This window comes from Cynocephalus volans, chromosome 7 (assembly GCF_027409185.1).
Source record: "Cynocephalus volans isolate mCynVol1 chromosome 7, mCynVol1.pri, whole genome shotgun sequence".
Taxonomy (NCBI): Eukaryota; Metazoa; Chordata; class Mammalia; order Dermoptera; family Cynocephalidae; genus Cynocephalus; species Cynocephalus volans.
In genome coordinates, this window is record NC_084466.1 from 153251720 (window position 1) to 153264140 (window position 12421).

Here is a 12421-nt window from a genome sequence, read left to right on the forward strand (position 1 = left end):
CTTCTTTCCAGAGTCGGGACGTTTCATACCGTCTACCCTAGGACTGCGCGCTCACCGCTTGTCCAGAGTTCCTGCCTCAGGCCATGCTCAGTCCACCAGTCAAGACGCCAGTATCTCGCCCTGGATCCCAAATGGCAGCCACCTGCCTAAACTGCACTGCTCTCACTGCGCCTTCGTCTTCTCCACCTAACCTGCGAGGTGCAGCCTCCTCTCCATGTACAGGTGGAGGGTGTCGTTCTAAGAGATGCACCTTCCCAGTAGAATCTGTGTCTACAGCAAGCCCAGCCTCCTGCCCACATTCCAATTGTCCGCCCTTCCACGGCCCATCAGCAGACACCTCTCTGCAGTTTCCCCGAGTCTGCCCAAACCCTCAAACACCGGGCCCAGGATGTGGCGTGTGGAACGCACAGGTCCAGGCACACTCACAGCCAGAGCGAGTTCCTCCCTTGAGTGATGACGCCCGTGAACCTGGTCAGGCGGCGGGCGTCCACCTCGATCCACTGCTGGAGGTCGTTCCTCCCCGCGCACCACGCCCCGTCGTAGAAGTCATTCTCGTTAATACCTGCCTGGAAAGAAAGAGTGGGGGTTCTTCAGAAAGACGCTGAACTGCAGAAAATGGGGACAAGTCGTTCCCTGAGACTGAAAGGAAGGGCAAGGGAATAGGAGAGGAAGGGGATAAAGAAAACATCTAAACCATGAAAGGGAGTTGCTTAGTTTTGACAAGTGGGAAATATTTCAATGCAGTGTGTCCTCTTGTCGCCCAGTGTGAAAGATGACATCGAATGAGTTCTCCTGCACTCATTCATCCAGCACACACAAACCACCTCCTCTACACCAGCCCACACGTGCCAAGGGCTGCGGATCGGAAGGTGCATCCTTTCCTCCCAGAACCTCAGCATCCAGGCAGGAATTCAGACGTGAAACGAGATGAATGAGCACACAGTGGGGCACGTGCTATTTCAGGAATAGAGCAGACTGCCATGGGAGCTTTTAAGGATAGCGCAACTAACTCAGTGTGGTGGAGACCACGGTTCGAAATCCCCAAGACAGAGGTGACATTTGAGATGGATGTTGTAGGGTAAGTTTATCTAGTAAATATTGATTTAATAGTGTATAAGTCATTTGACGTGTTGAGCATCGTTTATGATTACCACCAAATATTGTTTTGATCTGAATTTTAAAGATAGGTAACGTTTCTGCTCTGGAATTTTCCCTATATTATCATCATTTGAAGAGAGAATTCCCTGACCTTAAAAACAAACAAACAAACCAACAAACAAAACAACAAGGAGGACAGTTGAACGAAATGAAGCATCCCATTTATTAAGACCCTTTCTGCATTAATCCTATTCTTCTATGACTATTGCATAAGGTCATAATCAGTTGAGAAAAAGTCTGAATGATAAAAACGTTAGGCCAGCCCATCTTTCCAACCTCTGAGCACTTTTCAGCTCAAATTCTGGGAACAGCCTTACTTTTAATGGGCAATGAAAGAATCTCAAAGAAAGGTTAAACTTTGCATGTGCGTGTTACTGGTGCTTCAGTGTGCTTTGTGACGATCTAATTCTAAAGAAGCCAGGGCACCTCTCTACTATGCATAACATGTCAGTGCCCAACTCTGCCAGTCAAGGAGGCTGCACAGCAGCCTGAAGACAATAATTACAGTCACTCCCTTTCTGCATTTGCAGGCAGTAACCCTCCTGATGACAATGACTTACAGCACACCAACAACCTGTAATATCACAACTCATCTTCTTTCAAGAAACCATAACACGTGTTTTTTTTGTTGTTGAGGTTCTCCCATAAACAGCCCATGAGACTGGTATTCACTCTGTACAATGAACCTTGACTGTACCTCTGCTATATGTCAAGTACTGGCCCAGACAATGGGAATATAACTGTAAAAAACATGTCCAGCCTTGTCCCCTTAGAGCTCGGAACAGGCAGAAGGACTGAAATCTACACATGGCACCTGTGTCTTGATCTTGGCATCTTAAAATCAACCGCAGCACAATGTGCTGGCTAAGAGTGTGTGCTCTGATGTCTCACTGCCAGTGTGTGGATCTGGCTTGGACACTGACGTGCTGTATAGACTCAGGCAATTTGCCAAATGTTCTGTGCCTTGGTTTCCCCATCTGTTCTAGTGGGGGCAATGATAATTTCTCCCTCAGATTGTTGATGGTGCTTCTAACAGGAGCTGGCACATAGTTCATGTGGGCTCAAAAAATGAGCACTTGATAAATGTTAATTATCAGAATATTTAAAACAATGACTATTTGGTTGACACTGGAAAATCATAGAAATATAGGTATTTTACAAATTATTTCAAGTTTTACAAAATGATAGGTTCAATTATGATACTATTCCAGGTAACTGCTGTCACATTTTCTACAACTTCAAATATTCAGAACGGAATTACAAAATCTGAAGAAAGAGAAAACCCATAAACTAAAATTCTCAGCAGGAATCCATGCTGCCCCTCCAGGGGATATTTGGCAACGTCTGGAGTCATTCTGGATGTCACAGCTGGGGGAGAGGGGTGCTACTGGCGTCTAGTGGGTAGAGGCCAGGGATGGGCATAGGACAGATCCCACAACAAAGTACTGCCCAGTCCAAAATGGCAGTGGTGCCAAGGTTAAGAATCCCTGTTCTAAGGCTAAGCACACAAAACCACAGCTGCCACACAGCCTGAGATGCGTGCCCTATAGAATCACAGAAGCATGAAGAAATTTTCCTCATGCTATTCCACCAACATCTACTGACCAGGATTTGGCATTAAATTTAAAGCTCCTAGTTTTGCCAGCCTGAATATTTTGCTTCTGCTGCCAATCTCAGTTCTTTCTGAGTACACTAGACAGTCAATTACATGTAGGTGTCTGGGGAATGGACAGCCCTTCCGGAAGATGACTCACTGGGAAATGACAGCCACCTCTGCAAAATCAATTATGAATTTAAAAAGCAAGCACCTGGGAGAATTCAGTGGAAGAGGGGGTACCAGCCCCAGAGAGGCCACCACATTACACCGCAGTGCAATAAGTGATATTCACACAATGCCTTTGAGAAACCAAGAGCACATTCACCCCTTCCTGTTTAATAATATAGGAAAATACTTGATAAATTTTGGAGAAATTTCAAGTAAGAGTTGTTAAAAGGTTTGATACCTTAAAGAATAAGCTGGTCTGGAACATGCCACTAACGTGGAATGATTCTCTCTACTATTGTACCAAATAAATTGAGAATTAAAGTAAGCTTTTCAAGACAATTAAGTTACTGTACATGCATCATTTCTTCGCCTTAAAAAAACACACCAATTAACCTAACAGATTCAATTTTGCTTAAGATATAGAAATACAGCCTTGATCTCCGATAAAACTAGAAGACATCTGTAATCCCAAAATTACAATATATGGAGACAGAAATCAGGTGGAGGAATCCTGAATGGCTCAGTAAGAGAAGGAAGTGCAAACGTCAGAGCAGCACACCAATGAGAAGCAAGTCACACAGAACCCTAGAATAGCACCCAGAACCTAGGTGCCAAGGTGTGTTGGAAGGTGAGGGTGAGGCAGGACTGAAACAGGGAACTGCTTAAAAATATGTATATAAAAAAAATTAGATCCCCATGTCCCCATCCCTACTACAAAGAACATGAACTTTTTCTCTAAAAGAAAATGCTTAGAGGGTCTGAATTTGGGGACACCTGGCACAGAAGAGGGCAGGTATGCTGTCATGTATGAAAAGAAGGAACTCAGTGGGTATCAGCTCACTCTGAAGGAATGCCCCAGCTCCCTTCCGCTACCCAAGTATAGAACACTATGCAGCCAGGCTTACAACAAACAGAAAAAAAAAATGCAAAATATAATAGAGAGCAGAAATAAACCTCAAAATACTATAATTAATATCCCTAGAAAGAAGATCTTGCTTGCATAAAACAAGAACAGGATATTCTAAAAAATGAAAAAGCATTAAATAAGAAAGAGCTCTTGGAAATTAAAAATGGAAAGCTGAAATATTTAAAAAATCAATAGAAAGGCTAGGGAGATAAAGTTGAAGAAGCCTCTTAAAAAGTAAAACAGGACACACAAATGACAACAGGAGAAAAAAGAAAAACAGAAGAAGACATCCAGAAGAATTTTAGGGGAAAAAATGACCAAATAAAAACTATAATTTCCCAGATCTGAAAAGCTTAAGTCTCTGAAGCACTAAGAATCTACTGTAATGAATAAACTAAGACTCACATCAACGTATATCATTGTGAAACCTCAAAACATCAGAAACAAAAAGAAGATTCGAAAAGATTCCAGAGAGGAAACAAATAGTAAAGCAAATACCTAAAAGCAATGAAACAATGAAAGAGGAGTAAGAATAGTAGCAGCATATGAAGCTAGAAAAATGGAGGGACAGTGTCCTCAAAATTTTTTAAAAATATATTTTCATCCTAGAATTTCATGCTCAGCCAATCTATCAACCATGTGGCAAAATAAAGACGTTGTAGAGTCACAGATCCTCAAAAAAATGTATTTCTCATGCACCACCAGCTACTAGAGGATGAGCTCCACAAAATGAGGCAGAACACCAGAAAGAAGAATGTATTAGAACCAGAAATCAAGGGTTCCCACATAGGAGAGAATTCTTAGAATGAAGGTGAAGGAAGTCTCGAGAAAGTAGCTGTGCAGAAGCCCCAGAGAACAACTCATTCAGAACGCAGCAGGTGCAAGGCCTCCTGAAGGGGTGTCCACAGAAACAGAAACAACAAAAGTGTAACTAACAGCCACGGAACATGTGTGGCCTTATAGAAAATTATATTGAAGGGTATTTTACAGACACAGACCTACTGCAGGGTGTGGGAAAGAGATGTTTTAAAAAATCTAAGCAGGCCCAAGAAAACAAAAAAATTGCCAAGAAATGATATGAGATAAATATTTCTTGGCTCAAAAGTATAATAGCTCTTGTCTCAGTAGAAAGTAATACTGACACACTCAAAATAATGAAAATCTTGAATATAGATTTATCAAAAAATTGAGATACAATTTTATTGGAAGGATTAAAGTGAGGTATAGGAGTGATAAAAATGAGCTGATAGCCTCGTCTTCAGTAATAAGAATCCAAAAGATAAACTCAAAAATGTATAAATCAATACATATCAATATGTACATCTTATTTAGAAATAAAGAGTTAAATTCTGAAAGAAACCACTGAAAAGAGGCTAAAGTAGTTGCCCCATCCACTGCGCTTGATGGCGGCTGGGGGTGGGGTGGAATGTGGAATGCATTAACAGGGGACCACTGTTTTCTTATTATAATCCCTTTAACACTTTGATTTCTTTAACTACTTCTTATAAAACTGATTAAAATAAATTCTAATTTTAAAAATCAAAGGGAAGGGGATGCATAGATATACATAGTGATTCATAGAAAGACTACTGTTTATTCTTTCAGTTTCCGGATATCTGCAGAATAATGTGTATTTTTCTGTTGTTGGGTCAGGTGTTCTCTATATGTATGTTAGGTCTAATTAGTTTGCAGTGTTTTTCAAGTCCCCTATTTCTTATGATCTTCCATCTGGTTGTTCTACCTATTATTGAAAGTGGGGTATTGAAGTCTCTAATTATTGTAGTAGAAATGTCTATGTATCCTTTCAATTATGTCCATTTTTGCTTCATATATTTTGAGGTTCTGCTGCTAGGTATGTAAATATTTACAACTGTTATATCTTTTCGTATTGATCCATTTATAAATATATAATGTCCTTTGTCCCTTGTAACCTGTTTTTACTTAAATTCTATTTTGTCTGACAATTATATAGCCATCCGAGTTCTATTTTGCTTACTATTTGCATGGAATATCTTTGTGCTAGGCATTATATAAAACGTTTTGCTTTACTGTATTTGTAGAAAACGATGAATCTTAAAATCACTCTGCTGTAGTGAAGTCTTAGTCTGCGTTGTACATATTTAATGATCATGGACTGCCTCTATACAGAAACATCTGGAATCAAATTAAAAAATCCAAGTGAATGCAATTATTTAGCAATTCTAGTATAGTTGACTTATAGCTATCACACTGCAGACATAGCTCAGGGCTGTCTGAACAAAAACAGAATAAAGTGACAGTTATTTTAAAATACATTTTAGATAGAAAAATTTTAGAAGCAATGGCTGAAACTCTGTAGGTTACCAACAAGTTACTACCCTTGCGAGAGAGGGGTGTTACCTAAAAATGTTAGATGTGACATCTGATTAGAATAGTTAAATAACTAATCTGTCACAAAACAGCCATAATGTGGTCTGAATGTCTATCTTCAATAAACCTCTGTAATAAACTTCTATAATAAACCTTTGATAAACCCATAAAATGGCCCAGGTGCAAATCAGCTGATCCTTTGCAAATGAGCAAAACGCCTTGTCCCAACTCAGACCTTAATCATCAGTGAAGTTAAAAAGAAATACTCATTGTTTCTGAGGCCATTTTTAAAACCCAAAACAAATTAGCTATTTTTTCATTGGCCAAGGAACCAGTAAACATCTAGAGTTCAAAATTAAGAACACCTAAAAGTAAAAATCCATTAAACACACCATATACCAGTTACTGATTTGTTTTAAAAGAAAAAAATGAGAAAAGAGATACATTAATTGAAAAAGAAACTAAAGAATGTTTTCACATCAACACTAATTTAATTCAACTAAAATGTGGGAAACACTTTGGCCATTAAACTTGTATATCTGTAAAATAAGTTTAATTCTCAAAATAAACAATTATTGATTCACTTATCAGTCATCCACATAAAGATAGACTGCTTGTCACAACACTCCGGGGAGGCAGCACAGCACAGAATAGCCTCCGGAGTCCCAGCCCCCTCTAAGTCCTGGTTCTACAGCTCATTATTTGAATATCTCCAGTTAGGTCAGTTTGACTGTAAAATGAGGATAGAAATAGAATCTACGTGGTAGGACTGTTGCGATGGTTACACAAGTCATATGTATTTTGTATAGTGCCTGGCACAGAATAAGCACTCAGTAAATAGAAGTCCCTGAGGGTACAAGCATGATTCATTTTGTTTTAGGGATGTACCTGCTATGATCTGTGATTGCATTTGCTTTATAACACAATCTAAGTTTTCTTCTATTAATAGGTGTGTTTGGTCCATTTAACCCATTGACGGATGTTCTTTTGTCTGAATGAGTCATCAACTTTTCTTAGATATTCTATTTTTATCACTTCTTTTGGCTTTTATCTTTAGCTGTTGACCCGTTTTCTTTGCTTTTTAAAGTACATGTTTCCTCTGAAACTTTTAAAGGTCTGTATCTTTGTTTTAATGGTTGATTTAGTAACTACACCTTTTATGTAACATGCTTAAGTATGTATTTTCTCAGAAAGAACCTGTTAATTCCCTACTATGGGAGGTGATGAAATCATTATTTCTACTTCCTGCTACCTCTCCTCCACCACCTAATTTCATTTATTATATTATTCTTAACATTCAATTTTTAACATCTAAATCAAACATACCTCTCTCCTTTGATTTATTGCCTTTTTTGTAAAGTTTTCATCGAATTGTAAAATACACACAGAAAAGTCCACAAATCCTAAGTGTGCAGTTCCAATAGATTTTTAGGAAGTGCATGCACTCATGAAACCATACCCAGACCAAGATATAAAACTTGACCAAAACTCCTGAAGCCTCCTTGTGCCCCTTCCCAGACATGACCTTCCCCCAAAGGTAACCACTACTCAGACTTCCATTGCCCTAGACTGGTTTTTCTATTTTTTGTTTTTTTTTTTGTCTTTTTCGTGACCGGCACTCAGCCAGTGAGCGCACCGGCCATTCCTATATAGGATCCGAACCCGCGGTGGGAGCGTCGCTGCGCTCCCAGCGCCACACTCTTCCGAGTGCACCACGGGCTCGGCCCTCTATTTTTTAATTTTATATAAACGTAACTCTTTTGTGTCTGGCTTCTCTTGTTCAATATTATATCTGGGATATTCATCCAAATGATTGCATGTAACACCAATTTGCTCCTTTTCACTGTTGTATACTATTCCATTGTATGCATGTACAAATGACTTATCCATTGTACTGTTGATGAACGTGTAGATTGTATCTATTTGGGGTCATAAAAAATGCTGTGAACTTACCTGGACATGTCTTTTCAAGCACATGTGAATGCATTTCTGTTTAGGCATAAGAGTGAATTTGTTAGGCCAATGGGTATGAGAATGTTCAACTTTAGTAGATATTGCCAAATAGATTTCCAAAGTGGCTGTTCACTGTGTGTCAATGATTCTATTGTTCTGCATCTTTGCTAACACTTGATAGTGTCCTTTTTTTTCAAAGCCATTCTGGGTCCTGTGTGTCATATCTCATGGTTTTAATTTGCCTTTACTTGACAACTAATTATGGAGAGCACCTTTTCTTATGTTTATGTGCCATGACATTGCTCCACAGCCATAGCATGGATCCAGCCACACTGGCTTTACTTCAGTTCCTCAAATATATTATGTTCCCTCCCACCACAGGGTCTTTGCACAAATGTTCCCTTCCACCTGGAATTCTCTTCTCTCCTCTCTGCCAACCCATTGTCTGATAATCTCTTAACTTCTAATCCTGCTTCAGATCTTAGCCCAAGTACCCCATTGCTATGGTTTGAATGTTTTTCTCCTCCAAAACTCATCTTGAAACTTAATCCCCAATGTAACAATATTAAGAGGTAGGGCCTTTAAGAGATAATGGGGTCATGAGGGCTCTGCCCTTATGAACAGATTAACCGATTCATGGATTGATAGGTTAATGAGTTAGTGGGTTATCAAGGGATGGGTTAGTTATCATGAGATGGGGTCTGTTATAAAAGCTAGTTTGGCTGTCCCTCTCATGTCCTTCTCACCCTGTGACACCCTCTGCCACATTACGATGCAGGAACAAGTCCTCACCAGATGCAGCCCCTCAACCTTGGACTTCTCAGCCTCCAGAACTGTATCAAATAAATCTATTTTGTTTATGAATTACCCCATCTTAGGTATTCAGTTATAGCAACAGAAAACAGACCAAGACACCGTCCTCAGGAAAGTTTTCCGAGCTCCAGTCTGAGGCAGGTTTGCTGGGCACACAGAACCACGGTGTTAAATTGTGACTGGTAAAAAGACATGCTCAAGTCCTAACCCCTGGAACCTCAGAATGTGACCTTGTTTAGAAATGGAGCTGTTGGGCCGGCCCCGTGGCTCACTCGGGAGAGTGCAGCGCTGATAGCGACGAGGCTGCGGGTTCGGATCCTATATAGGGATGGCCGGTGCGCTCACTGGCTGAGCGCGGTGCTGACCACACCGTGTGGAGGGTTGTGATCCCCTTACCGGTCAGAAAAAAAAAAGAAATGGAGCTGTAACAGATGTAATTAGTTAGGACAAAGTCAGACTGGAGTAGAGTGGGCACATCCAACATGACTGGCATCCTTAAAAAGAGAGAAATTTAGTCAAGAGATACATACACAGCGGGAAGAGGATGTGGCACGTGACCACGGAGGCAGAGACTGGAGTGACGCATCCACAAGCCAAGGACCGCCATGCAATGCCTGGGGCTACCAGGAGCTGGAACAGGCAAGGAAGGAGGGAGCCCTGCTAGCACTTTGACTTCAGACTTTCAGCCTCCAGAATTGTGAGAGAATAAATGTGTTGTTCTAAGCTCCCCAGTCTGGGTACTTTGTTACCGCGGTCCTAGGAAACTAACAGCCGTGGTCCTCCCCTTCCAGGTATTCATTTTAGGTTGTGATTATATATTCACTGGTAAGATTTTTTAGTAATTTCTTCTCCCCCTTAGATTATTAGATTATCAGAGTTGCAGGTCAAACGCTGGAGACATCCTTGACTCCCTCCGATTCCTTGTACTCCTCATCCAAAGCTCACCCACCCCCTCATTCAGAAAGTCCTACTTTCCAGATATCGTAAATCCAACCTCTTCTTGCCATCTCTCTCTCTCCCATCGCGGCCGAGCCAGGACCATCTCTTGTCTGGGGTGCTGAAGTCGTCCCCTAGCAGGTCTCCCCTAAAGTCAACACAGCAACCAGGTTGATCCTTTCCATGTATAAGTCAGAGCATGTCATTCCTGTGCTCAAAAACTTTCTATGGCTCCCCTAACAAACTCGAGAATAAAAGCCAATGTCCTTCCACTGGCCCACAGGCCTCCAATTACCTCTGGCCCCATGTCTCCTTCTCGCCCTGATGCTCACTCTGCTCCGGCCACACCAGCCTTCTGGGGCTCCTTGGCAATGCCAAGCTCACTGCCACCCCAGGACCTTTGCTTGAGCCATCCCTTCTGCCAAGAATGCTCTTCCCACAGCTTGGCGGCTCTCCTGTGATCTCCTGCAGGCTGACCTCTCCATGAAGCAACCTTAACCACCTTCTGGAAGTGCAGCTCCCCCACCCCAAAGCCAGCCCTCCCGACTCCTCCTACGGCCGGGTGTCTGTGGTTTTGTTCTTCTTCTCCCCATAGCACTTGCCACCTCCTGACATACTATAAAAGTGGTGTTTTACCACATTTCCCCCACTAGAATGCAAGCTTTAGGGTGGCAAGGGGCATCCCGAGCACCTAGAACAGAGCCCAGCACACAGTAGGTCCCCTAAGGATCAGGGACTATTTTATTTTTGCTCATCATTGTTTTCTCAGGATTTATTATAGTGCCTCGCACATAAAAGGTTTGCAGAGGTGTTTTTTTGAGGGGAAATGAAATGAATGAAAGAATCTATGCCAATCTTCTTTCCTTCCCCCCTCCTCTCTCTCTCCGTCTCCTTCTTCCCCACCCTGGCTTTCTCTGCATGTGCACTGTTTGTTGTGTCCTTGATGCACTAACACAGAATGACCTACACCCCGAATCCCAACTGTGCATGTCCAAGAGATAGTCAGCTGGCCTGCGGGTGGCTGGGTGGGTGACCCAGAGGGCCCATGCCTATGAGGCACCATTCAGAAGGTGCAGAGTGCTTATGACAGCTGAGTGGACACCCAGGCTTGTGATGTGACTGCTGACACTTCAGGATGTCACACCTGCCAGGATGTGGGCCCGGGAGGCACTGGGGGCAGCTCGAGCAAGCGGTCAAGAAGATGAGTCACAGCGGAGGCAGGGGGGCCACGAGCTAGCGGACAAGCAGAAAACTCTTGTGAGTATTGGAAATGGCGGGGGAAGGAGCCCTGGGTTTACCTGCAGCCAGAAAGCTGGGATTGAGTCTCAGCTCTGCACTTACTCGCTGGGGGACTAGGCCAGGTCACTCGGCCTCTGACTTCAGTCTCCTTATCGCTAAAACAGAGTTGTTCCCTGCGTATATTGATGGTTAAGTGAAATATTAATTTCATGAAATTTAATGACATTTTAAAGAGAAATTCACACAGCACGTGAAACTGAATCTATATCTGAAGAAGACAGTCCTGCGGTTCTGTAAGAATCTGTGACCCACCTGCCAGGGCGTCTTTTACTCCCACTGCCCTTCTACCTTTGTTGCATCGTTCCTCCACCTGCCCATGTGTGTGCGATATAAGCTTCAGGAGAGTGAGAACAGAACATTGTCATCATTATGGGGAATACTCATTTTGAGTTTTCCAAAGAGAATCGTAATTTAAAATATTCGGTCCTGCTATTCCCATAAAAATCCAAATATCCAAAATTCCAGCCTTTTGGCATCCAAACACTGTCTCCCAGACTGTTGCTTGAAGGCAGATGCAGAACAAAGTCCCTTTATCGAAACAAACATGACATTCCTTGACTTGGAAACACTCCTGCTGTGATGGCCTTTGCCCGCGCAGCACCTAGCACAGACGTAGTGCCCGGGAAGGGCTCGCTGAGTCGCAGCAAGGCTCTGAGCAGCCAGAAACAAGCTGGAGACTGAGCACCAGAGAACTGAGAAGGAAGGTCTGGAGCAATGGCCAGGCTTTGGGGTCAAAGACTCGGGTGCAGGGTGCAGACACAGGCAGGCGTGGGCGTGCATGGGGTGAAGCAGGAGAACACGGCGCTGCCCGAGGCGTGCCACGACTTCCTGCCGGGAGAAACGCGGTCTCCATGTTGGGCAAGGTGGGGCCCCAGATGCACTAGGGCCAAACAGTACAGGGAGACAGATGTGTGTGATGGTAAAACGCGACTGGTTAAACGTTCTACGAGCGAGTTAGTGTCTTCCCGTGGGGCACAGAGAAGCCATATTCGAGGCTCGCACCTCATTTCAGGTAATAAGATGATCAGAACATTAGAACTAGATCCTAATATCAGCATCTAGGTGCTCCATAGAATTCCTTTAAGGGAATGACTTAAGAGACAAGTCGAGGTTCACTCCAGTGGGGCTGGGGAAATGGCCACAACAGACGCTGTTATTATAACCAGACATTTCCCCATGAAAGAGATCTAAGAGTGACCGTCTCAGAGGAGCCAGACTCTGAGTCATTTCTAACACACGTG

The 12421-nt window shown here is 42.7% G+C and overlaps 1 protein-coding gene across 1 annotated transcript in view; it reads right to left on the bottom strand.

Moving 5' to 3' along the window:
• Positions 1–12421, bottom strand: part of CPXM2 (carboxypeptidase X, M14 family member 2) — a 120116-nt gene that overhangs the window by 75379 nt on the left and 32316 nt on the right. The window contains exon 4 of the mRNA XM_063102425.1: positions 427–566. Within this exon, the coding sequence (XP_062958495.1) occupies positions 427–566 (140 nt within the window). The remainder of the gene's footprint in view (positions 1–426; positions 567–12421) is intronic.